The sequence below is a fragment of the Gobius niger genome, assembly GCF_951799975.1.
Source record: "Gobius niger genome assembly, chromosome: 5".
Lineage (NCBI taxonomy): Eukaryota > Metazoa > Chordata > Actinopteri > Gobiiformes > Gobiidae > Gobius > Gobius niger.
The window spans coordinates 25,557,345-25,585,218 of record NC_136856.1 but is presented as its reverse complement, the minus strand read 5'-3'; the positions used below and the strand labels follow the sequence as shown (position 1 = coordinate 25,585,218).

The 27,874-nt window shown below is 38.8% G+C and overlaps 3 protein-coding genes across 4 annotated transcripts in view; 2 read left to right on the top strand and 1 right to left on the bottom strand.

Annotated features, from left to right (window-relative positions):
* Nucleotides 1-395: 395 nt before the first annotated feature.
* On the top strand, nt 396-4,330 carry adad1 (adenosine deaminase domain containing 1 (testis-specific); the record flags this gene model as incomplete). Its single annotated transcript, XM_079557178.1, has 12 exons — nt 396-402; nt 988-1,128; nt 1,218-1,388; nt 1,512-1,580; nt 1,648-1,773; nt 2,074-2,197; nt 2,793-2,963; nt 3,035-3,110; nt 3,179-3,335; nt 3,618-3,852; nt 3,993-4,125; nt 4,217-4,330. 12 exons carry the CDS (start codon nt 396-398, stop codon nt 4,328-4,330), a joined length of 1,524 nt encoding a protein of 507 aa, XP_079413304.1.
* A 661-nt stretch (nt 4,331-4,991) lies between these two features.
* bbs12 (Bardet-Biedl syndrome 12) overlaps nt 4,992-27,874 on the top strand; it is a 35,820-nt gene continuing 12,937 nt past the window's right edge. Inside the window, exon 1 of the mRNA XM_079557272.1 lies at nt 4,992-5,069. Coding sequence (XP_079413398.1) covers nt 5,044-5,069 — 26 coding nt within the window. The 5' untranslated portion in view covers nt 4,992-5,043. The remainder of the gene's footprint in view (nt 5,070-27,874) is intronic.
* il21 (interleukin 21) lies at nt 23,988-26,430 on the bottom strand. 2 transcript variants are annotated; one of them, XM_079556875.1, is made up of 7 exons: nt 26,199-26,430; nt 25,975-26,078; nt 25,853-25,894; nt 24,650-24,766; nt 24,528-24,566; nt 24,367-24,450; nt 23,988-24,248 (listed from the first exon to the last, which is right to left on the bottom strand). In XM_079556875.1, the coding sequence occupies exons 2-7, from the start codon at nt 26,008-26,010 to the stop codon at nt 24,219-24,221; spliced, it is 348 nt and encodes a 115-aa protein (XP_079413001.1). In that variant the 5' UTR covers nt 26,011-26,078; nt 26,199-26,430; the 3' UTR covers nt 23,988-24,218. The 2 variants fall into 2 exon arrangements, with proteins under 2 accessions (XP_079413001.1, XP_079413000.1); XM_079556874.1 differs by having other exon boundaries at nt 25,975-26,430.

Here is a 27,874-nt window from a genome sequence, read left to right as displayed (position 1 = left end):
TAATCTTCAATCTGATTGGCAAGCAAACAGTTTCAGATTTGAGTTTTTAATTAAATTAAACATATACATTTTTAAAAATGTTCAAGCAAAGTATTGCATAATATTGGTATCAATATGATTCAATATAAGACCGTGTAAATATTGCAATGTTTCTGATCGTATTCTGTTTAACCTGACATTGAGTCAGTAGGTTAGAATTGATTGATTGGAAATCAATCGTCCAACATAATGAAATTGAAAGCATTGATTCATCATGGTTTGTTGTTGTTGCTAAATTAACTATATTCTTCTTTTTTAGCACCAGTAGGGATGTTTCCAGGCAGAGGAGGGTGTTATGCCCAAGCTCTGATGAATAATCTGCCCCCATCAACTATTTTGCCAGAGCTAAAAGAAGCATGTCCTGTACATGAGGAGAAACCTAATGGAGGTTACATACCAGGTGACTTATGTTAAAGCTTTTTTTTAACTAGCCAAAATAATTAAAGGTAGAGGGAAAAAAGGTCACAGAACAAGTCTGATAGTTGTATCATCAAAATACATTGAGTGAGTGAGTGAGTGAGTGAGTGAGTGAGTGAGTGAGTGAGTGAGTGAGTGAGTGAGTGAGTGGTCGGAGGGGCCGATGGCGCAGACTGGTTGCCTCGCTTCCGTCAGTCTGCCCCTGGGCAGCTGTGGCTACAATAGAAGTTTACCACAATTAAGTATGGAGTGAACGAATAGTGCAATGTGAAGCGTGTTTGAGTGTCCAGAAAAGCGCTATATAAAACCATTGCATTATTATTATGTCAATTTGCTTAACATTGACAGCAGTTTTGATACAATCCTCTGCATTAGAAAGTACAAGATAGTCATATTGTTGCCGCTTGAGAAAAGAGTTATCCCTTTCTGAGTTCATGCTGTTCTCATCCAGACCACTTTTATATTATCAATATTTAAGTACATGAAAAAGTACTTGCCGTATACAATGTAATGTGTCTTTTACATGTTTAGGGTATCGTGCAAAGCCAAAATACACGCCTCAAGTCCTCATTGATAGATATATGCAAGGAGAGACAAATCCTATTTCCCTACTCCATCAACTGTCCCAGATTTTACAGTATCAGTTGGAAATCAAAGAAACCGGAGGCACAGGTAAAGATCCATGTGTTGACATGGTGGTTTCATTTGTAACCCTTTCAGATGTAGTGTTCTCTGTAAGACATGTCTCCATTTTTCCTCAGAAAATATACAGGGATTTTACTTTGCATTCTGTGTGATTATCGACGGCTTTGAATACAAAACCGGTGTGGGTAATACTAAGAAGGACGCTAAGACCAATGCAGCAAAGTTGGCTTTGGAAGAACTTCTCCCAACTTTAGGAAATTATACTTCGGTCCTTCCAGACAAATTGGGTCAGTATTTAAGATCTAATCTTGTTTCTTTCTTTAGTGATCATAACAAACTATTAAACTTTTACAAACTATACCGTGTAGAAAGAGGTTCAGGGGGGTCACTGTATTTGGATCTTCTTTCAGATGTTCCTCCACCACTGCCAGCGAAGGAGGAGCCGACACGGTCACATGTTTCTTGTAGAGCTATTCGGGGTAAGTTTTTCTTTTTCATTCTCAAACGTGAACGTTTTCCTTGCTCTTCAATTTGTCTTTTGTCCAGAGAGGAAAAACCCAGTCAATGTACAGATCCCGCACACTGTCAGGGATCATCTCACTAGACTCTTGCACAGTCATCCAGAGTTTTCAAACTGTGCTGGAACCACAGCTGCATTTGTCATTCAGAGTGGTAAGATATTGCACAATATATCGCACAGCTATTGTTATTGCAGTATTAGGTGATGTCATGTTCATCTCACAAGAAGCTAAGATACATTGCAATATCTCTGTGCTCTTTCATCAAACTCAGCTTAAAACCAACACAAAACAAAAACTTAGAAAATAAATGCACAAAAGTTCAGTTTTAGTCATGATAACCTTTATTTAGATCCATTTTAGACTTGTGAACCATTTGATGATGTTTTTTTTTGCTTTGTTTTTGTTTTACAAATTGTGCAACAGTGCACATTTAATTCTGCTGTTTCCTCAGCCGCTGGGTGTGACGTGATTTCATTTGGGACTGGAAACTACAACACAAGAGAAAACGCATATTCAAATGGGCGAACTGTGCATGATTCACATGCTGTGGTGACTGCAAGAAGGTCACTAATGAGGTTTGTGTATATTTAGAAAGATAACCATAGGATGTGCCGTCACTGGTTTAGTGTCAAGGGCACAACAGCTGAACTTGGGTTTCCTTATCTGCATATGAGGACACAAGCACAAGTTTTACTATGTGTAAACATGCCATTCCTTTAGAGTTCACTCACTGAGTTTTACCTCCTTTAAATGGACTATACGGAGTTAAAATTATGTATTTTCCTCCCCCTACATGTTCCAGCCATATCCTAATGTGTAGTATGAGCCCAGACCTATTCACCACATCTGCCTCTAAAATCCAGCACTGTCACTAAAAAGTTGTTAATTCGGGTCCGAAGTTTAATTCAGGTCCGAAGTTAGTTAGTTGTCTTGAGAACCAAAACCAAAAAAATGTGAACAAGCATTTTTAATAAGTCAAATTCTCAGTCAAAACAATGTTTGAATATTGAATCACCTCATACCTCACTCTGGGAGTGATGTTTATGAAATATGTTCAATGCATTATTTTTTCACCCCTTTTAACACCCTTTTGATGGACCGGCAAAATATGTAATGCCATCAGTTGGGAAGTATGTATTGAAAATGACATCATGCTCTTGGCTGTTCCAGGTTTCTGTACAGACACTTACTCATTTTCTTCAGTAAAACGGCCAACCTGGCGGAGAAATCCATCTTCCAACTGAACAACAGCAGTGGCCTTCTCAGTCTGAAGAGTGGCATCACCCTTCATCTGTACGTCAACCAGCTGCCCAAAGGAGTGGCGCAGATTCCCGCTAATCTGTGAGTTTAGTGTGGTCCACTGTCGGCATTAGAAGTATCATGTGTCTTCTCTAACGAGTCATCGATGTTAGGCGCCTGAATCCACGTTCAATTTCCACATGGCAAGACAACAATGAAATAAGCTTGCATCTTTCCGTTGAGGGCAAGGTGTGGTGAGCTACACTTTCATAATTCTCTTCATTATCTATCCTCAAATTGTATTTTTGTCTCTGCAGGTGTTTTCTGTCTTTTCGTCAGCCTTAGAACATGCCACTTCTAAGGTAATAAGCATGTCTGCGACTGACAAAATCACCCAGTGGCAAGTTCTCGGCTACCAAGGCGCCCTACTCAGTCACTTCATCGAGCCCGTCTACGTCCAGAACATCCTCATAGGCAAGTCACCGGAGTAAAGTTAAGGTTTTACATTTTGCTGAAGCCAGAGTGTTGAACATTCCAGGTTTCACATTGCTGCATCGCATGGGCAAGTAAACATGAAAGTGCCAGTGATACCAACCTTACTTTTAAGGCTCAGCCAGACAATTTTGTATCAAATATGGTTGAAGAAGAAAAGTCATATTTGTGTTGTTTCAGCTTTATTTATTTAGCTGATTGGGTGGCAAGCAAGAGACATTTACTGGAGGCAAAAAGTATGTAGTAGCAGTCCCTATTTTCCAGGAGATTCCGCCTGCAAGGATATCCGAGGCATGGAGATCTCTGTGAGCCAGCGCGTGGAAGGCATCACCTCTCAGCTGCCCCTATATTACTGCATGGAGAGGCCCCACATCAGCCTGGTTCCCTCTGTAGCAGCTTGTCCTGCCGATGGAAGCCAGCTGACACACGGCATCAACTGGAGCGAAGGAGACAGCTCGCTGGAGGTTGTCGATGGCTTGGAGGGCAAGACTATTGAGGAGTAAGGCTCAGTTTTACTTCCATCACTTATGGGTGCATTATTGGCTGGTGATAAAACTCTGATCACAGCACAATGGGTTGCCAAAACCAAAAATCACTTCTGTAAGAAATGTAATGTGGTTTTTGCTGTTGTTGTTATAGGTCTCCTTTTAAAAGTGGCCCAGCTTTAGCAAGTCGCCTGTGCAAAGCAGCCATGTTCCACCGCTTCAAGTTAGTAGCCAAAGAGGCGCAAAGGGAAAACCTGCTGTCCACTAGCTCCTATAGAGAAGCAAAGGTAATTTCTTTACTCTCTACTTAGTCGAAACAGTCTAGGAGTACAGTGTTGTATATTAAGTGTCCTCATTGTTGTTTTTTCTGTCATTTAGAGGATGGCAAAGCCTTACCAGGAAGCAAAAACTGTTCTGAGGGAGTACTTGTCACAGCAAGGCTTTGGTTCTTGGCTGGCTAAGTGCTCATTTAGTGATAACTTTAGCATGTGAACACAATACCTCGATAGAAATGTACCACTGAGGCAAAAATACAATCAGCGTCATTACTGTTTTGCCCAAAGAACTAGTTCTGTAGCATGGCAGCGCCTTTGGTTTTTCACTGTTTTTGTTTTCCAAACAGTAGTTTGATTTGGCAGTTTTTGTAATGCTGTAAAACTGTGTTTGTGGGACTTAAATCATTCGAGAAACTTTCGTTGTGTTATGAATAAGGAGGATATTTTAGTTCTTTGGTAACCATACAAGTATTCTCTATCCAACAGGTGTGTCTTTTTATTAAGAAAGTAGAAACTTAGAACTTAGAAGTAGGAAAGTATTATTTTTTTCAGTATAACTTTTTCCACCTGTTCATATTAGTTCTGAGAATTGTTCGTTTGAATGTTCGTTTAACTAAATGGAAAATATAAATCTAATTTTTAAAAAGCAGTTCATTATGAAGGACAGTCTAGCCTTAATAGCTATGAACAAACTGTTTTTTGATATTTTCAGCAGATGGGTTAAGATTTAAGACTAACTATATACTTCATATTGATGTAAGCTGCAGGTTTGCTGTTGTAGCACTATGACCACTTGTCAAACACAGCTCACTTTGTTGATTTGTAAACTTGCACACAGGAACTTCAGTGGTTTCCTGTGCTCGCACTCTAGTAGTAGATGTCTGTTTTATAGTAGATCTGTGCGCTGTTAGGTTTTCCACAATCTTTTGAATGGACTTTGAGGATGGACACTTTCCGTATGTAAAGCCTTTGAGTTCTTCTCTCTACACTGCCTGTTTCTTTCAGTATTAAAGTGTTCAGCATCAGGGGATTTGCTGTGTGCGGTGTTATTTTGAGAGGTCTTAGATCAGTTGTGAAACGTGTGGATAAAAAGTTGCTTTTTTCTAGTCTGACACTGCATAATCAAAACCAAATGGCTCATGTACTTCTTTTTTTAAGTAAGTTGATAACTTTGTAAACTTGAATTGGTGTGTGTGGTCTTTTTGAGGTAAACAGGATGTAAGAGAGCTGGCTGAAGCTGAAGCACTATGTGTTTAACACCTAACTCACATTTTGCATGATTAATGTTTGGTACCTGGTCCTTATCTTTAGTGACCAGCCCGCTCCGGGACATGTGCTGCTCACCGTAGTTTAGTTTCACACCCACTTTGATAGCTGCACCGGACCTTTGTGACTGTTAAATAACTTCAGAAACCTGAGCACATCAAGTATTTACTTTTTATTTGTCCACACAGTTCACAGTACATAATAGTTTAATTGTACAATAAGTTTAAATTAATAAATAAATAAAATAAGCTAGATTACAGCGCTGGGCATCTGAAGTGCAGTCTACAAACAGTAAAACTGTATGTCGGTCCATCCTTTGGCAAAGGACAAGGTCGATTAAGAATTTAACACAGTTGCATTTTAGGATTTAGCTAAATGGTTTTTAGTGTTTTGTAAATAGTGTGAGGAGGTAAACATTCCATACTGCACATGTGGGCCATAAGCTCTGTATGGAATATGGAATTCTCTTTTCCTATGCCACTTATGTTTAAAACACAAACATTTCAGTTTTTACCTGAACTTAACCTCTTAAAATAATGACTGATGTAAAGGTATGATTCCTATTCCTCATTAAACACAGTAATACTTAGAAAAACATGAAAACCTGTCCTGTGCACTTCGAGATCGTTTAGTGTAGCATCTGTAAAGGCCTCGAGTCCGGCTCACAGTGTAAAGATCCATTTCTTTCTTTGTGTGGAGGCTTCAGAATTTATGACACAGTGGACTTTTCATGTCACTGCAGCCAATCTCATCATTACGGAGTCCCCAAACCTTCTCACTGCGCTGTTAGCCGCTCAAACAGATCCTTAATATTTGCGAGAAAGTCATTAAAAGGCCTTTGGGACCATTTCTCACAAACACAGTCATTTGTGCTATTCTGGGCCTGTAAAGAAAAACAAAAATGGAAATCTTTTTTTTTTTCTTTTTTTTTTAATATAGTTGGAAACTTAAATTAAGAAAAAAATACTTACATCATCCTTTTTCAATAGCTTGAGCGTGCGTTCCAGTGTTACCAAAGCAATATTCATAATCCCGCTGGAATCCTCGCATTCATTTTTCACAACTTTAGTAAATTCTAGAAAGGTGCAGTTCAGCGCTGCAACCATGCACTCCGGCTGAAGAGACAAAAGCGTATTAAAAAAAAAGAGGATTAGCGAAACAAAGTGGTAGCGTCATGCTGAACTCAGTGGCTCTGTGAAGCGTGTTTCCTGTACTAGATAACTTGTGGTGGTTTGTCATGCACTTTGTATAAATTGTCGCTTTGATGCAGGAGGGAGTACTATCATTGCTGTTGTGTAATACCGTCACGTATTACATTTTTATACAATAATCCAAATTTGACTTCATCTCTCACTAGGATCCCTTCAATTATTTTCTCAATGTACAGCAAAACTTCCAGGAAAAGTGTCATCTCTGTGTCCATATTTTCACACTTAACAATGGAGAAGTTGACTCTTACCTGAACATTGGTTGCCGTGTAAAATGTGGAGTCGGGAAGCTGTTGGAGCAACACAGTGCGGCATTAGCAGCAGACAGAATCATAGGTCAAATGTCACATTGCAATGAAATCAACTTACACATTTTATATTTTCTTCCATCACCGTATAAAATGAAAGGAAATCCTTCATAGGGCTCGCTGAGAGCAAGTCTAAAAGAAGAAAACCCAAAAAGATGATCCGCACAGGCCAGTTCATGTTGAGCTGTTTCAAGTCAGTGGCAAATGTAGGTTTTGATACCCATTGATAGCAATTATAAAGACTCCAGGAGGAAAGGGTGGGCTGTGCTGGCTATAAATACCTATTTCACTCAGCATAACTTTCCCTTAGACTCTCGGGGTTTTTGACACAGCACTACAAGTCCCCAAGCAGTGGGTTGTTGCAGATCAACCACGAGCCTAAAAGAAAAAAAGCCATCTGGACGGGTCACTTTCATTTACTGCATGTGTTAAATTTAACCCCGGAGCAACATGCTGAATTGCTAATAAAATAAATTGTCAGGCTTGGAGTATTATGGCAGGACGTTTTTGAGAAAATCTGGAAAAACCTTTTCTAATCAAAAAGTATTAAATTTTGGAAATTGGGTGGGGAAAAAAAAAATGTGTATATGTACGTTTAGAAAGTTGCCGGTCTTACTATACAAAAATCATTCATTTATCTTGTTAAAAATTAGCAGGGCCTACAATTAAATAGACGTTATAAGGTTTTGGAAAAAAGCTTTCTGAAACTTATTGGTATATGTGCTACTTTAGAGATCCCTGCTTTTGGACAGGGTGTTATTTGCAGATTGGAAAAATAGGAAGTACCGCATTTGGTCAGAAGAGGGAGCTATGGAGGTAAATGAAAAGAGATGATTATTATTTTTTTTAGTTGCTGTTATACACTGTAAATTAAGAATGGATTAATTACATCCTCCCCCTGAAACCTAATTGGAAATGGAGGCAGGCTCCGGAAGTACCTTGCTCTAAAAGGACTTCCACTGAAACTTTCTTTTTGCCCCTCTTTGTCATTGTTGAACACTTGTCATTCTGACCCCCATTTATTTGCCTGTATTTTTCTTAACCATTGGCATTAGAAGCATTTTGAAGGTTGCGAGGGTTTAAAAAGGGCATAAGGGCGGGATCTTCACTGTATAGTAGACTCGGCCCTTACGGGGCATGTATTTCGTTCAAAACCGCACCCGCGCCATTAGCTCTGATGCTAATAACGGCCTGTCAGTCAAAGTCAGGCCCTAATTAATATACAAGAATTCTAATATGTACCTTACAAAAACACGCCTGGTTTCTTTAATTGTACCTAAACCAGCGTTACACAGGAGGAATATCTAGCTGTAGAAAGTTTTACAAAATTAGAAACCAGGCTTTACAGTTGTTTAAAACGCGTCTTAAGAGCAATGCTTTCAAGTGCGAAACTAGCACTAGATGGATACTGCAGCAATCGCGGCCCCCTGCATGGTGGTCATAGAATTGTGCTACCCGCGGCCATTGGTCTGAACCAACTGAGCCAAGGCCGGGAAAAACATGTAACTGTTGCGAAGCACCTCAGATCTGCCGCTTTAGGAAAGAAAAATAAATAGAAAACTCAGTGAATGAAGTGCTCTTGTGAGATGGCACGTTCATGTTTGCATCCTCATTTACCTAACTTCTACCATCACAAGGAAGCATCTCTGCGCTTGTATCTTCACATTTCCCACAAATGTAGATCAAAAATTCAGTCAGTCAAGGGAGAAAGGAAGCAAGCATTTACCTGTCAAATGAATGATTCGGATATCATTTGGCTAAGTTAGAGTTCAGATAGCGAGGTTGAACACTCGCGCTAGCCAATCGTTGTCATTTCCCAAAACCATCAGCTTCATCACTCGCTTTACAGCCACAACTGCTGTCTTTGCCTTGAGTTGCTGGTCAACCCCTTTGCACCGATAAAGATAGGGAAACACACTGTCCATCTGCCGTGGACCGTCCTGCTCCTTCATGCAAAACTCCCAAAACACGATGCGCTTGTGCTTTGGTTTGGTAAAGTCGGTCAGTCCATCCAACTATAAGGTGACTGTGGCGAAACCACAAAAACATAGCTACACAAAAACATAGCTACACAAAGCTGCGTGAATGCGCCAATATCGTTCTATATATTTTTCTTTTTTCTGTTTTAATTTTCCCCCTGTTCTAAGTAAAGGAGCTGGCTCCAAAAGCCCAGCCAATTTGCTAGCATGAACAAGCTTCAGTTAGCCCACACTAAATGCTATGGGGGAAGCCGCCCTCACTTTTTCCATTGTTAATTTCTCTGTCTGTGGTTGCTGCATATGGAAGATTTCCCCCTGAATAATATTGCTATATGTTTATTTCTTGAGATTTAAACAGACAAGAAACAACTCTTTGTAAAAAACAAGAAAGGCCACAACTTTTGAAAATACAGGCATATATTTTTATTTAACCTCAGAGTTTGGAGTAGTAAATAAATAAATACATATATAAATAGATAGATAGTTAAATAAATAAACAAATAAATAAACAAATAAATAAATAAATAGATGAATTACATCTGAAGTGACATCCCATTTTTAGTGTCAGTATTTCTAATACATGACCACAGATAAATAATAAATCAACTGTAGTGTTTTTTGGAATTGGAATTGAGAAACTGGATCCAACTCTTGATGTCGTCCATGAATTCTGCAAGCGGTTTCTGGTCTTGTTCCCACATGGCACAATCTGAGGAATTGGCCGGCACCTGAAAGAAAATGGCACTTTTAGCATTGTCTCAAGCGTTATACATCATTGACAGAGACATTGTTGGAAAAGTTAAATAATATTTTCAAATTGTATTCACATTTAAATAAAAATCAGACTGATTGTTTTTGGGGCAAATTGATTCCGAATGTGGAGCTGTTATAGCACTTGTTTTGCGTAATAATTAATGTTTGCATTTGGACTAAGGTACTGAATTGAAATTGCCGTCAGCCCTTACCGTTACACTCGCAGATGATGAACATAAGGAAAAGCGAGCGAGTTCTAAAGATGACCGCAGACTGTCAATGTCAATGCTTTGAACTTCATGAGTACAGTTGGTCTTAGCCTTTTGCAGCTGATCCTGGAAGCAATTGAAGACTGCAACGCAGTCATGATCCTACAATGGAAGAGATTCAATGTTATAACAAAGGTAGCTGTATCACTATCAGTATTGTGTTACCCACATCTTAGATCCGTCACCACATGAAGAAGAAAGCAACCAAACCGCTTTTGTAGGAAGCGAGAGAGAAAATGCTTACCTCGAAATTAGTTAGAGAAGCAAACTTCACGTTCCTTCCCTTTAAACAAATATAAGAAAGGTTAGATGAAACCTGTCAAAGAAAAAGAACATTTAGGCGAAACACTGGAGGCAAAAAAGTACGAATCATCCATAGTCAAAGATGTTTGGATATTAGATTTTTTTTAAAAATCTGTATAATTTCATCTTGTTCAGGCTACACATTTTGAAGTATTGTCACCAGCTGCTACTTAAAAAAAGAGATGTCGCTTGAGTATGAGGACTAAGCATTTAAAGTTACAAGTTCCCATGTAACATCTATTTAAAAAAGCTTTTTCAGTCAAATGAAATTTTTGAGTAGATTCATTTTTGTTTTGCTTTTTAAGAAAAAACTTTTGCCGGCAGTGTCTCCCTTCATAAAAAAAAAACAGTTTTACAATTCAATACTTACACAAGAAACGTTTTTCTCATCAAGAAGCTCAATGATGTCTCGTCCTGGGTCTCCTTTGGTAATGGGGTTGGCTTGGAGTAGGGCGAAGGCCAGAATCAAGCAGGCGGCGGCTCTAAAGCAGTGCTCCATTGCAGCAGATATCAGCTCTGATTGGGAGTTCAATGTATGATAACCTCCCCTCCTCAGTGTCCTTTTATAGTGGATGCAGGCTGGGCTTAGGTGCTACGAATAATTTTCCAAATAATCATTTGACACTTTTCCACTATCCACTGGGTAAAGCCCCCATGTTCATATGATCTCAGACCAGACCACTTTGATTGGGTTATCAATAAACGCCAGTGAATCTAGCCTAAACATTTTACTCTTAATCATATGTATGACGTAAGAACCTTGAATTTATTCAAAAGAAGTTTATGTTCACCTGCTCAGCAAAACATCTAAAGGGATTTCTCACTACACCCACAGCTGTAGGGGAATCCCCATGAAGTCAAGAAAAAAAAATATTTTCAGAGACTTTCACTTATTCCTTCTCCGCACTTCGATGACCTCTAAATGTAACAGAGAAGTTAGTGGGATGTGATCGTGATTATGATTATGAAAAAGATACTATCTGTGGAATTTAAAGCTGGGGTGTCCTGGCTGTTTCCATATTGTTAGCCACATATAGCATAATTATAGCAAAAGTCATTTTTGTATTGTAACAATGGAAATAAGAGAACTCCAATGTGTTGTCTAAAAACATATTTTTTTTATGTTTTCCAAAAACAGTGGACTAATGAGGTAGGCAATTATGCTATGTGGCCAACGATATCAGCTGTCAGTTGTAACAGCAAGGATGCACAGTTTTAGGATATTTTCCCTTGCACTGTTGCTGTGTTGTCCTCGATTTTTTTCGTGCTCTTTTTCATCTAAGTTTTGTCACATTTTTGTGTTGTGTTTTTCCTGTTTTTGTGTTCCTCTTTTTTTCCTTTATTGTTCATTGGCTTTTTTGCTACACTTTGATCGCTTTTTCGCGGCGTTTATGCGTTTTTGTTGCGTTTTCATCCTCGTTTTCTTTTAGTTTTTGTCGCCATCTTGATGATCTTTCCAATAATTTTTAGATTTGGGTGAAGCCAAACGTGCTTCAGGTGGGGGTTAAGAGGTTAAGAGGGGGGGTTTGATGCGAAATTGACTGTTTTAGACCTGTTTTCAGTGTTTGAATGTTCTCTCATCAAAAGCAAACCTGGAGTTGCGTCTCAAACCGATGGCGCATCTTTGAATATTCTTTTGATCTTCCCCAGAAGCAAGACGGCAGCTCAGAGAAAGCTCTTTCTTTTCCCAAACAGCTTCTCCGGAGTCAACTTTATCTATCCCACATGGGGCAATTCCTTTCCGAGCAGAAAATAATACAATGTTAAACAGCCACACAAACTGCATACAAACAAACAAGTGGAGCTCACACGTAGATACACAATGTCTGTCTGAATAAAAGAGAGTTCAGGAGTCGTATAGCCTTGTGGCACCGTTCAATCTCTTGCTAAGCTTAATCCTTTCATCACGGCGTAAAAGCTGAGACCTTATTTTTCCTTGCGTTGTGGTCACTTTTTCGTCATAGTTTTTGTGGGTTTTGGTCACGTTTTTGTTGCTTTTTCACCTTTTTGTCGCCTGTTTTGTCGCATTTTCAACGATTTTTGTTGCATTTGTTTTTTGTTGCTCTTTTGATGCTTCTTTTAGCGTTTTCATTTACTCAATCTGGAGAAAATGTGCTCAGTTGATGCGAGGGTTAAAGTGATGTCTGTCTTGACTGCCTGGGTCTGACATTTGATGTAGCATAAGTATTGATTTCAACAACTAATCAGACTCTCCGGGATGCCACTTTGACCAATGAGACGAGCTTTTCCTGTGAACCAGCCGGTGAGGTCCAATCAGGAAAGAAGGGGAGGGAGCTTGATTGTTTACTTTAGAAAATGCTGTTCCTGCTCGCCTTCATTTAACTAGTTGTGGCTTTCTGGTTAAAGTGGGGAGAAATTTCATTCTTTACTTTCAGATTTCACTTTATCTCCTCACTTTGCAAACTTACAGACTATCACTTTAAGAGGTTTAACAGGGGAGCAAGATTTATGACTTTTGATCGCGTGACAATCAGGAAACTACTGGACATTTTTGTTTCAGCAAAAAGCATAATAGCCCCTCTTTAAATAAAAAATATAATTCATATTAAAAGTAATGGCGCATGTTTGAACAGTGTCATGGAGAAAGTGATCAGCTTACGTGGTGGTTACCAGTGTCAGGCAGGAATGTCCCAGTCTCGTGTATATGTCATGTAAATATTCGCATCATCATGTGTGATGTCAGAGCAGCAGTGGAAGAGTGTGCTATTTACTGACCTCAGTAGGAGACCACATGTTGGTGGTTTTTGAGAATAAAATACTACGATTTTTGAATCATTCAGCATTCTACTACTATTGACGCAAGACGTAAACAGTGTTTCCCAGCCAGGGGTGCCCCAGCACTTAATGGGGCGGGGGGTTGAAAAAAAAAAAAGCTTAATTTCAAGAGTATGGTGAATTTAATTACGTTTTTTATTATAATCTGTTCGCTTCAGTTTGAAAACAACACTCCACTAAAAGCAGAATAATCTGACTTTGCAAGACAAAAAAGAAAAAGAACACTGCTGTATGATATTGCTCTCCCACATTCACTGTGTGCACAGTTATTAAACAAGTTGCATTTTTGAGGATTAGCTTTTTATTTCAACAACAGCGCTCTTGATCAATGCAAAATGTCAACAAACCACAAAACAGAATATTAAAGGAAGTGAAAGTGAGTTTGTGGCTTTTGTTAAGAATATCTGCGTGCACAATTATTAGGCAACTATTAATGTGCAGAATTATGAGGCAACTCAATGAAAAACAAGAATATTCCCATCTGACTTCTTTATTTTCATCTTTTAAAGCCAGAATGACAAAACAAACTCAAATATGACAAATATTTATGGTATTTCTAAAAGATAAATCAGTTGCCAATATCGCCACCCTTCTTAACATGGAGGAGCCTTCCATCCATGGATTCTGTCAGTTTCTTGATCACTTGACCATCAACCTTTTTGTGCAGCATCCTCCACAGACACTGTTCAGAGATGTGTGTGGTTTTCCTTCACTGTTAATCTTGCGTTTGACCCACAAGTTCTCAATAGGAGTTAGGTCAGTTGAGGAAGGGGGGCCATGTCATTATTTCTTCATTTTTAAGGCCTTTCCTAGCTAGCCACGCAATGGAGTACTTTGATGCTGCTTCTTCTTGAAAGATACAGGCTTTCCTGTACCACTGTGTAAGGAGAGTGTCTTCTACTGGCAGTAGGTTTGGGAGTTAAGTTTGAGTCCATCTTTGACCCGAAAAGGCCCAACAAGCTCATCTTTGATCATTCCAGCTCATATCAATACCCCACCTCCACCTCTCTGGCATATTTGGAGTGGAGCTCCATGGCCATTGCTGATTCAGCCAGGGGCCCATCCATCTGGTCCAAGAGTCACTCTCAACAGTCCATAAAACCTTTGCAAAATTTGTCTTCAGATATTTCTTGGCCCGGTCATAGTGTTCCAACTCACAGTCAGGTTCATAAATATTGGGACATCAACTAACAACTGTTTTTGGCTCTATAAACCACCGCTATGGAGTTGAACAAAAAATATGTAGTTAAACTGCAGACTTTCAGCTATAATTTGAGGCTATTTACATCCAAATCGCATGAACGGTGTAGGAATTACAAGCATTTTTATGTGAGCCCGTTACTTTTTAAGGGACCAAAAGTAATAGGATGAAGCAACAATTATGAACCAAAGTTTTTTATCTTTAATATTTGGTTGCAAATCCTTTGCAGTCAATTACAGCCTGAAGTCAAGAAGGCATAGACGTCACCAGATGCTGGGTTTCGTCCCTGGTGATGCTCTCCAGGCCTCTACTGCAAATGTATTCAGTTCCAGCTTGTTCTTGTGATATTTTCCCGTCAGTTTTGTCTTCAGCAAGTGATATGCTGCTCAATTGGATTCATGTGGTGACTGACTTGGCCATTGAATAATATTTCCCTTCTTTGCCTAAAAAGCTCTTTGGTGGCTTTGACAGCAGCTTTGGGTCATTGTCCATCTGCACTGTGAAGCAGCGTCCAAGCATTTGGCTGAATATGAGCTCAAAATATTGCCCGAAACACTTCAGAATTCATCCTGCTGCTTTTGTCAACAGTCACATCATCAATAAATACAAAGGAACCAGTTCCCTTGGCCCATACAAGCCCATGCCATGATGCTGGACCTCCATGTGTCACTGATGAGGTGAGATGTTTTGAATCATGAGCAGATCCTTTATTTCTCCATACTTTTCTCTTCACATCACTCTGGTACAAGTTGGTCTTTGCCTCATCTGTCCTAGGATGTTGTTTCAGAACTGTAAAGGCTTTTTTAGATTTTTTTTTTTTTTTGGGCAAACTCTAATCAGTAATATTCTCTCTGGCGATGTCTTCTCTTGATTGTAGACTTTGACACACACACACACCGCCTGGAGAGTGATTGATGGTTCTGTGGTCACGTTGAGCTCACTGGTGTGTTCTTTCTTTTTAATAATGTTCCAAACTGTTGATTTGGCCACGCCTAATATGTTTGCTGTCTAATGGGTTTGTTTTGATTTTTTGAGTCTAGTAGTTCATCCGATTTGGATGTAAATACTCTCAAATGAAAACTGAAAGTCTGCAGTTTATGTACATCTTTGTGTCGTGGTGTTTCATTTTAAATCAATTGTGGTGGTTTATAGAGCCAAAAACATAAGAATTGAGTTGATGTCCCAATATTTGTTGACCTGACTGTATGTGTCTTGTTCCATGGTGGTCGGGTTTCAGCCTTTCTCACCGTGGCCATGTCACTGTGCACTGAACACTGCGTACTTCTGGACACTCCAGGTAGGTTACAGTTCTGAAATATGACAGCACTGGAGGATAATGGGTTCCTGGTAGCTTCACATTTGTTTTTTCACAAATCTCTGGCAGTTAATTTGCATCTTTTTTTCTTAACGCGTTTCTTGCGGCCCTTTTGGGGATCTGCGACAAAATGTTTGATGGTTCTGTGGTCACGTCCTAATATTTTAGCGATTTTAAGAGCACTGCATCCCTCTGAAAGATGTTTTAAAGTTTTTCACTTTTCAGTTTCTGTTAGACCGGTTTTCTGGCCCATTTTGTCAGAGGGAAAAGGAGCTGCCCAATACTTGTGCACACCCGATAGAGGCCGTTTTTCCCACTTGACCACAGTCGTCTTCACATACAGAATCTGGTAAATGTTCTTTAAATGTGCATTATGCAACTTTTTATCGGGGGTTATTTAATTCACTCAATTGATTCTCTAATTGATTTTGTCTATCTTTTTTTTTTTTCTTCTTTTCATTCTTTTTTTCTTTCACTTTTTTTCTTTATTTCTTGCTTCCTTTCTTTCTTTCTTTGAGTGAACAGTTTATGCACTGAAAGTTATTTGGCATAGTGGGTATAATTATATTGTATTATTTGTGCATATTTCAAAGAGTAAAAACAGTACAGTCTGGTATGGTCTCATGTTCATTAACACTCTACCCTGATCAAATAAAATCAAAATAGGAATAATTGGTGATGGATATTCATTGACCATACGTAAAAAAAAAAATCCCTCAGCTCTTCACAGTGATTTCTCTCCAACGACTTTTTTATGGACCAGTCATTGCCTGCACTGATGACTAATTCATACACTGAATACTTTTTTTTTACTTTGTCCAATCAGAGTATTGTATTCTGAATACTTATAATACGTTCACATCGAATTGAAATATACGAGTGATTAAATGCGGCTTTAGAAACATATACACTTGTTACACCTGTTATTAACCTATTTACCACTAATAAAAGAATTATTAAAGCACTTTGCATAGCGCCATAGACTTATACAAGAGCACACTCCAGGAGTGCAGCACACTGTGGCTCATTATTTTTACTTTGGGAGGAGGTGCAGATTATTGATTATTGTAGCATGAGTGAGCGTGAGTGCACAGCTCAGAGCTATTCAACTTTTTTTTCCAAATCCTTCTTGTTTATATTGTGCAATATGAAGCTGTAATTTAAAGATTTAGTAATGTGATGTATTTCTTTGATTTTTGAAAGTAGCTTTATTCTAAATACTCTCAAATGAACTGTAGCGGAATACAGTTAGGTCCTACTTGAAGAAGAACTTAGTAACTTGTTTACCTTAATAAATCCTTTTCGTAGTCCCTCTGGGGGCAATACAACTGTTAATGGGATGATCGGGGGTCTTTCATCTCTCCTTGGTGTCTCGGGCCAGAAAACCACCCTTGCAACTTCCCAGGCAGAGATACACACGAATAGAATCGCGAAGCGGGCAAGCGCCACATTAGCAGTGTTTACAGCCATGTTTGAAAAAAATTGTCTCCATTGTGTCATTGAGTTGTGGCACAATGTACAATATGCCTCTCTCCCTTTGTCCCTCTGTCAGCGTAGGATTTACTCTCACAAACAATGAGTAAAAAAAATAAAAAATGCAACATGCTACAACACCTGCAGTGGCTATGGCGTCTAGGGGCATGAGTTGGTTAGTTCTGCTTTAAAATTTTAATTATTAACGTGTATTTTAAATACATGTATCCCAGTATCCCAACACTGTTCAGACAACTTAAGCTCATAAACTGAGATGCCTTAGACCCGCCCCTCCCAAAGTGATTGTAATTGTGATTACTTAAAGGCACACTGCGTAACATTTTGGACTATACTGTTGCCATCAGTACAAAACATGCTCCTAATGACCTGCTCAACTCAGAACATGCTATTATTTCAGTGGGTATTCAAAGAATGGACTTGGATGGGAACCTAACCTAACCAGCAAAATCACATGTTCGTTTGAGGTATTTTTCAATGCTGAAAATATCTGTCATAAAATAATAGCTTGTATTTCAATTTATTTTTTGGGTAAAATTCTACACAATGTGGCTTTAACAATTCACAAATAGTGATTATAGGTTGAATGTCCATGCAAACATCAAGTTTTGTTTTTGTAGGAACAGAGATCTGGGATTATTCGTGTTTTTGGCATCCCTTGTGCTTTGGCTGTCTGAATGGTTGGTGGGCCTTATCAAACCAATATGGATATCCTTTAAACACTGTGATATAATAATTATATAATAATAAATAGAAAAGACAAAAAAACAACAACTTTGTAACAGTCAAAACATTTTTTTATTGGTTTTGAAGGGAAGATATTCAAAACGAGTCTAAACGCACATAACCTGGCACCTGGAAACAAAACAAAAGATTAATCTTATCTACACAGTAAGTACTTATTCAAGTACTATTTTCTTTACTCTTCTCAGGATTTAATATTTTCTTCTTAATTTTCTTCTAGTAATAATTTGTTTTCTTAAAGAACAAACGAGATATAAAAATTCTCTCTGAAAAGATATTTCAGATAATCTAATATTTACAGAAATATGTAAATGTTGGAAAAGTCATAATGCATGTTTTACAATTAATATACCTAAAATAAATCCTGTTCACCTGCAGTGCCTCACTTTGCTGATTTTTATGCTTTATTATCCATCTTTTGTAAGTTTATTTTTGTGTTAGATTCATTTCTCCCGATACTTTTTCTCAGAAGTTTTGCTGGTGGGCTAACTTGTCACATCTGTCACCTTTTTCGAATGCTGAATTTCCCAGGGCCATCTGTAAAGTCCAGGTGTTGTTTAGTTGACACCTGCATGATCAATCCGTCACCATCTTGTTTGCACCTGTCATTGTGAAACTTTGATGCATGTGGTTTGCCACAATGGAACTGTATGATGGCACCGTGGTAGTATTAAAAATTTGGATTGTCCTTTATCAGCGCTTCAAATCCAGCTTTGATCAGGGCCTGACGTTGTTTCCATGGGCAAAACACTTTACCCACTGTGGTGTGTGAGTTGGAGGTGATCGGAATCTGCCCCAGGGCAAATGTAAGACAAAAAAAAACGGTCTTAGATATGAATGTTTTTCTGGAAATAAACAGACTTCTTCAAATCTTTGAAAGCAACACATACTTATTATTAAGTACAGTGTTAACCAAAATATTGTTTTGATGAAAATTCTCACTCCTCCATCAGTGCTGCTGTTCTTGAGTTTTAAACATTGGTCGGTTGCACTTTACTTTACAGCAGTGGGGTGCGGAAGATTAAGCACCCCCCCATCAAAATTTCTATGAATGTGAACAACAAAGCAAGGGCAAGATGAAGTGATCTCCAAAAGGCTTGAAGTTACAGTTATATGAGACATTTCCATAATATTTTAACCTCTTACATTTTCAAAATAATATAAAAGGCACCTTGCAGAGTTAATACCTCTTCGCCCCCTATATGGCAAGTGTGACAGCTTTGGTAAATGGTCTTTACACCGCTTTTTCATTTACATTAAGACAAGACACTGCAGGTGAATAAGGAAAAATTATAAATTAAATTTGAAACTTTTGCTGTGGATTACTGGCATAAATGTGAGAAAAAAACTACATTGCAAATTTTCTGTCATTTTATGTTTTCTTATAAAAAACAAGGTGTTTTATGCCTAAAAAGCCCCCAAATTTCCCATTTTTTCTGAATAATGGATTGAACTACATTCATATTTATGATTTCATTTTATTGATAAATGAGTTACCAAGACTTTTTCAGAGAGGATTTTGGATATCTTGTTTACTTTTAAAGAAAAATTAGTAAAAATGTAATTTTCGCCTTATTTTTTGACATTCAAAAACTCAATCAATCAGGCTAGGAATTAGATTTAAAAAAAATCCCTCTCAAAAAATCTTCAAAATACTGTTCAGTCCAAGGCTGGAAAAGTCTTTAGCTTAGTTAGTTTAGTTTATTTGTTTTTTGAGCAGTATACATTCTGCTCAAAAGGAGTGGGCTGAAGCAAGAAGCTTATGAGCGTCGACCCCCAAATTCAGTGCAGTAACACTACTGACAAGGAGATAGTGTCGTCACAATGATAGAGAAATGTGTTTTGAGAAAAAGGCAAGGCAAAGCAACTTTATTTATACCGCGCACTTTATACACAAGGCAACTCAATGCGCAACAAAAGGCCCTTGAAATTGCATTGTCCAATATAAATCTATGGGGAAACATTGAATCAGTGCAATATTTAAACATGTTATTGTGAAGATTCGGTATATTTTTTGTCTCCAGGTGAAAGCTCATATGTTCAGAGACCAATATGGCCCAAAACCAGAAAAAATGTAGTTTTGCTTGTAGTGTCCCCCCTTAAGCACTCAAAGTGCTTTATATCAAGTAACCACACAGCCATTCACACTCTCATTCATACACCAGTGTACCCAGACACTGGAGGCAAGGTAGGTGAAGTGTCTTGCCCAAGGACACAGTGACAGTGTGCATTTGCAGGAGCTGGGATTCAAACCTACAACCTTCCGATCACCAACTGCGCCACCGTCCCTAAGAGCCGTTCAATTCTAGTTTGAGGGATTTCTGGTCGGTCTTGCTGTTCTTTGGAGGTCTGCAGATTATCAATGCGGTTTAGGTCAGGAGGCTGAGGGCCATGGAAAAGCTTCAGAACTCAAACTTGAATTGTTCGGAATAAGGGAATTCAACTTGCTTGAGAGCTGTCTGACAGATGACTTTTGAGCATTGCTTGAGGTGTGCCCCGAGGATCAATACTGGGACCTACATTATTTCATTTCTATATAAATTATATATTTAACATTTTAAAATGATGAATAATTCGCTGTTTATACAAATATGTTCTACTGTAATAATGATTATAATCAACTAATTGCTATTATGAATAATGAATAAAGCAAACTAAAAACATGAATTGACGCCTACGAACTATCCTTTAACCTTTTATGTATTTATGGGCTGTTGAACCACTTTGCTTTAGTAGAAAACTCTATTCATAATTCATCATTTGGTAAAGTAGCTATTGAATAATTAGAGAAAGTTTAGATTTTTCTCAAATTTGTTTTCCCCCTTAATTGTTTTCAAACATGACCATATATGGGCGATTTCAGAGACGCTGTCTGTATCTATATCCCCTCTGTACAAAAGTGAGGAGTAAGAACTATCAGAAGCACTTACCTTGAGCACACTAGGTTATTTTTGCAGTCCAGAATTTTAAAACTGATGGACTTGGATAAGCTGAAGACTGCCTTATTTTTGTTTAATGCCAGTAGATACATTCAACAAATAGTCAAAAGTTGCGGGGTCAAGCATTTGAAACAACCTGGGTACTGGCCAAAAGCACTGCTCAACAGTCTAGAAGTTTGAATCACAGTAGCCTACAAAAAGACCGATGCATTACATATGATAGACGAATGTAAAGCCTTCTTGGCCAGCAGAGGGAGGTGTGACAAACACAGTTGTCATAGTCTGATCTGGTCATAGAGCAATGAATCAACTGTGTGAAATGTACTTATTTTGTTGGATATGGCCTGACTGGCAGCATGGTCTGATAGGGTAGTTGTGGTGTCGGCCCAGCTGTTCGGCTTCATTTTTGGCCTGTGGTTGCGCATGGCCCGGTTGTATTGGGGATCGGCTGGGGCTGATGCGCCGCTGGTCAGTGGTTTGTTCAGTAGTCGTTGCACTTGGTGAATTATGTATCTCAATGGTTTTTGTGGGCAGTTATTAATATCCTGTGTATCTGTAGCAAAATCTATGCATATTAAAAAGAAAAGGATATTTGATAACAAAAAAAAGGACGCCAAGTGATGAAATGAATGTTGTCAGGGATCAAATCACTGAAGCATTGATATAAGTGGGACAAGACGAACTTTTTTTCTTCTTCACACTTTTTTTTCGAGCTGTTTTGTATGAAAAAAAAACCTGATACAAAATACAGTATTGTATGCTTATGTACTTGGTTTTTATGACGTGTATACCAAGAAGAGACTGATGGTCAGGAGGGCCAGCTCCGTCCTGGGCTGCCCCCTGGACTCTGATGGAGGTGAGTGACAGGAGGGTGTTTGCCAAGCTCACCTCCATCATTCATTTCATTTTCATGTATTAATTTATTTGAATGGGACAGTGCATATTAATGAACAGACAACTAGTGCTGTAAATATGCCAGATTTAGCTCAAGGCTAATTTCCATCCGCAGTCCCATGAGGTAAAAAAACAAGACAAGAACAAACAAAATATAAAACACATAAGCCAAAACACACAGCAGTACATTGCAGGCAAAACGGGCAAGGACAACTACACAATACATACATAAATCATGGACAACACCTCCCATCCACTGCACGGGACTGTAGAGGAGCTGAGCAGCTCTTTCAGTGGCAGACTGAGTCACCCTCAGTGCAAGAAGGAGCACTACCGCAAGGCCTTCATCCCCACTGCTGTTAGACTGTACAACAAGACTGTGAAGTAACATGTGCAAAAACCACTATGCAAAACTACGTGCAATATTCCGTGTATCAGCGACAACCTGCACTAGGACTGTAAACTTCGCACTGCCAATGCTGACTTTGATATTCTACTTTAAGCTTTTTGTGATTACTTGTACATGAGATACCTATTTAACTGTTTCCTGTCTATTTTCTGCACACCCTGAGTGTTTTTCTTGAGAGCTGAATGTAAGTGAATTTCTCCATTGTGAGATCAATAAAGGATTATCTTATCTTTTTCTGGAACTACATGAGTGTAGAAGTTACTCCTTGAATGAGCTCAAAATAAATAGAGAGTCAGCAGAGAGTCACGAGTGAGGGACGGATGGAGCGTGAGATCGACAGACGGATCGGTGCGGCGTCAGCAGTGATGCGGTCGCTGTATCGGTCTGTCGTGGTGAAGAGGGAGCTGAGTCGGAGGGCAAAGCTCTCGATTTACCGATCGATCTACGTTCCCACCCTCACCTATGGTCATGAGATTTGGGTAATGACCGAAAGGACAAGATCGCGAATACAAGCGGCCGAAATGAGTTTCCTTCGCAGGGTGGCTGGGCGCACCCTCCGAGATCGGGTGAGGAGCTCAGCTACCCGGGAGGAGCTCGGAGTAGAGTCGCTGCTCCTCCACGTCGAAAGGAGCCAGCTGAGGTGGCTCGGGCATCTGTTTCGGATGCCTCCTGGTCGCCTCCCGCGGGAGGTGTTCCAGGCATGTCCTAGTGGGACAAGGCCTCGTGGAAGACCCAGGACACGGTGGTGGGACTATGTCTCCGAGCTGGCCTGGTGTCGCCTCGGGGTCCCCCCAGAACAGCTGGAGGAAGTGTGTGTGGATCGGGAAGTTTGGGCATCTCTGCTGAGACTGCTGCCCCCGCGACCCGGCCCCGGATAAAGCGGAAGAAAATGGATGGATGGATGGATGGAGCAGAGAGTCAGGTGTAGATGTGCGAGTGGAAGGAGAGTGTACTGTCGAGGATGACTCTTAACCTAAAGGGTGGAATGGATAGTTGACTTGGAGAGAGTGGAGGAAGTGCCCACCTGGAGGACTTCGGTAAGTTTGTGGAAGTAAGAAGAGACCCAATAATTAATTTCTTGTGGACAGAGGGTAGGGGAGGTTAGAGGAAGTGATGAGGACGGAAACATGTGAAATAATAATTCTCAAAATCATCATGTTTCTCAGATTAAGACTTTCAGAAGTTGATTTTTCATTTCAAAATGCTACCTCTTGAGGGCAGCCTCCACCTAGAAGTTTAAAGCCTAGTCTGGTTTGCTTCAGGATGAGGAGTTGGTGAGGTTTTGTTGCTCTTGTTTATTTATTTGTAGTTTTGTGCATAGGCTATCATTAAACAAAGTAGTTGAGCAGCAAAAGTGCAGGGTTGAGGTAGAAAACTTAAAATGGCTTGTTCTTACAAGATGTCCAGAGCTGATGTCTTAAGAATTCTATTATTATTATTTTTTCTTGTGTTGTTAATATATTGAGGGAAAAGTTTAGCACAGAAACAAACATTTAGCTGCTGTACAAACAAATGAGATTCATACGAGCTAATTGTGTTTTTCTGGCCAGAGACACCAGGGGGAGATGAAAGACCCCCCAATCATCCCATTAACACTTGCATTAACCCCAGAGGAACTACAGAAAGGATTTATTAAGGTAAACAAGTTACTTAGTACTGCATACTCCTTTAACTTGGGACTGTTTACATGTGTTTACAGGCATGTATCCATGCATGTTCATTCAAATACACTGTCCTGACTAAATAAACAAAAACCAACAAGACTGCAGTCTTAAAGTATTCTTCAATTTAGTCCATCTCACAGGATAACAGGTTTTAAATAGTTTGACTTCATTTATTTAGAGACACATTTGTACATAGACACATACACATTACAATGAACCTATTGAACTTATTCCATTGAACTCTGATATTTATTTTGAGATTTGTTATTGAAATTGTTCTTGGCCAGAACTCCCTTGAAAAAGAGGTTTTTAATCTCAGTGAGACTTTCCTGGTTAAATAACGGTTAAATAAAATAAATAAATAAACACTATGGTACTTCTTTCTCTTGTGTTGAGAATAATATCCATGTCTGTCCACTGGGAGGCAGTAAAGCAGCTTATTTAAAAAAACAACAACAACTATAGCTTGCATAGACAAACAATATAAATAAATATTAAATAAATAAGTTACATGTTAACATTCTCTAAAGTAGTGTCGTTTTAGCTGAAGACTTCACACTTGAATTCTAGTTCACAGGTGTCAGCATTGAGATGGCCTATGAGAGAAAGAGAATAGATTATTTTATGTACAGTGTAATAGACTGGCTTGCTCAAAGTCATTTTACCTCTACTTCTAAACAATGACACTGATTTTGGGTGGGAAAAAGCACTCACCCTTTGAATTAGAGACTCAAGTCTTTCCAAAAACTCCTTGGCGCTTTTCTTTGGATGCATTTCGCACGTGTCTTGGCATGTGGACTGAAAAGATACACAGGTGAATTTACTTCTCAGCCAGGCAGTTGGAGAACAATAATGATACAGGAAATGCCTCTTACTGTCGTATTGTTTGAATTACAAAAGTGCATGGTTTCCTCCTAAAAAACACAATGGAAGTATAGTTGTCAGTACTTTGCACTTGTATAGTTACGTTGGTATTGTTTAGTGAAGTTTGACTTACTGTGATTTTACTCTTGAGGCCCCTGAGGAGTTTTCTCACAGGTCTTTCATGAGTGGAGTTGAAGTGCTGTAGAAGGTTGGATCTGTAACACTCCAGGGCTGTTAAGCAGCAACAGTCCTGCGAAAAACAAAACACAGTACCATTGGATTAAAAAGAGCTTCACCTGCGCATTCTTGAAGTATTTACTCCGATTAAGGACCCTTTCTGCACACACGTTAGCCCTGATTTGATCCTGATCTAGGCCCAGCGATACTTGGAAGGTGTGAAAGTTTCAGAACCACTGACCTTTGTCATATTTTCAGGTTCAAAGACTTCAAACCAGAGACAAAATATTGATTTGAATAGGAATAATATTAGTTTACTCAAATAGACATCTAAATAAAGGTAGAAATTATTTGTTGGATGTACATTATATGTAATGAGCGATTCTTAGGATATAGTAGACACTTCTTTTTTAAAATGTCTACACAAAGCTTTTGATAGATTTACTCATGGCATTGGGAAGAGTCTCCATAATGTTTACTTAAGTAATAGTAAGTAATATTTCAAAAGCAGTTTCTTCAAAAAGTTACTCCAGTAAATCAATACATTCAGGCTAGCTGATTACTACCGACGTCTGCCTATGTTATTAATGGTGGAACCCTCAATAGTACCAAAGCGTGTGTAATTAGGCTGAGGCGTGATACTCTTGTGTGAAATGTGATGAGTAATCCCACAGAGCACACAATAGAACGGAAGCTCACTCTTGATCTGACTCATGAACCGACTGATCACTGAGTACACAGATAAGGCAGACGGCAGAACAGATTGTAATCTCATTATATGTAATCAATATTTAGGATTTAAGAAATGACATGGATTGAGAGAAAATATATTGTGTCAAACGCGATGGTTAAAAAAAAGAATAATAATTCAAGCTGAAAATGTTTATGCTATTGTTCATTCCAATCCACATATTAAGTTAAATTAATACATTTTGCTGGCACCCATCACAGCGTAATATATAATGTAAATTACACACTCGTAATTTATACCACGATAATTTGTCGGTGAGCCAGATGCGACATGATGATTCAGTGGTATTCTGAGATTGAGCGCTATTGTTTGATATACACCTACATTAGCCGAAAATTGACTGAGAAGAAACCACAAATATATTGTGTGGGCCCTATTGAAGTGTTGTATTGAAGAGATGATGCTTACCTCAGTGTTCTCTGGAGGAGTGTTGATCAAATGCTCATTGTTCTGCAAAATAAAAGTGAAACTTTGTCATAAATACCATTTTAGAATCCAGTAAAAACACAATAATGTCCAGAAAGACTTACCTTCAGGCTTCCTTTCACGTTCTTTATATAAATCATAACCTCTTCTAATCGGTTTTGTCCACTTGGTTGTTGTAGAGAGTTGCTGACCACTGCGCTGCAGTGAACTGCAAGAAGAGACAAAATGAGAAGTTCCATGTTGCTTGTATAAGCAGGTAGCAGTGTATCACTAAAGAAATGATTGGGCTTGAAAAATACTTGGAAATGCTGCGAGATAGTTCGCTCACCTTTTTATACATATCCTTCAGGACCCAGGAAAACCACCAGAACACACCTGGAAAGCCGTAGAGACCTGTGTGAGTAATGAACTTTCTTTTCCACTGGCAGTCACCACTACGACTCGAAAGTGTCGTCAGTCTGCGCGTGCGTGGGGATTCTACATGCTACTGCCGCTGATGGTATAGTAAACCCGACAGGAAACTATAGGGAGACGGCACTTCCCATTTTCACTTTGAATCAGCCGCAGCACCCAGACCGTGTCATAGGTAGTGTTTGGAGGTTTTCATCTGGCCTGCCTACACAAACACCTGCAGTGACAGCTGGAAAACCAGGTTAGGGACGAACACGAATGTAAATTTCAATAATTCAGTCTCCTCCATTTGAAGTGTCACCCAGGTACATGTTTAGTTGTGAAATGAAAAGAGATTGCAGACAAAGTTAACACATGTGATGTAAAGTCAGCATCCTTCATTATAATAAAGGACCATTGATTACTGTTGGTCAGTGTGCTTCAGATTTTGACACGTCTCTATTTTATAAAGCAAGCGTCTACGTATATGTCTTTGAAGTATATCTTTGTTGATTACAATTTTTACATTTTAGCACATTTTATTGTTTCTTCTTTTGCATTGGTATTAGTAGAGACAGTTTTTGACCTCATCCCTCCTCACTTTTTTAAAGTAGGTTGCAGGCTTTAGCTTTGCCTAGACCACCAATGCTCATAGCTCTATTCTTTCATCATCAGAAAAGAATATACAAATCCTTGTTATGGCTTAATTTAAAAAAATAATCAGTTTTAGTTTTCTCCATATGCATTGATTGTTTAATAAAGATAAACCATTTATTCAAATGAGTCAATTTTCTTTTTTTAATTTCTGCCTGAACATAGAACATTGGTGTGTCTTCTGCAAATAAAATAAATTTAAAGCTCCTAAGACCTGAATGACACTGTGACTGACACTGTGAGTGGGAACGTCTCCACCTGGTCTCCATGGAGATGTTGTCTAAAGGCAAAAATATGAGACTTGGTTAGGTCCTCATCCAAATCCATTCTTTGATTACCAGCTACAAAAAAAAAAGTATTTTCCGTGTCGAGCTGGTCATTAGGAGCATGATTTGTATTACTGGCAAAACCATAATCCAAATTTCTTTGGACCAAGCACTGACCCCTGTGGTACTCCAACTGTAATATTCATGCACGTAGATCTATAGTCCCCTATTTGTACACACTGATGACGATTCTCCACATAACTCTTTATCTAATCCAAAACCACACCTCTGATGCCATACTTCTCCAATTTAATACACAATAATCATCATTCATCACTTCACAATCATGATTAATAGTAGGGCTGGGAGAAAATATTGTATCGGACCACAATACTTTGTGCTGCATCGATACTTTTTCAAGTATTGCAATGCTTGTGTTTGGAGGCATTTTTGTCATGCACTACTTTGTTTTCCAGTAACAGTTACACAGCACTTTGTTACATTTTGTGTTTTTCTTTACTTTTCAATCTGGTTTTGATACACATTTTATGGCAAACATATTACTTATCATAATTACTTACTGTATCGTAATATATTTCGGATCGCCCCTAGAGTATCGTGATATCGTGGACCGTCCCAGCCCTAATTAATGACATTTTTCTGTTTTTTTTAAATCAACAAAGACCCCATAACA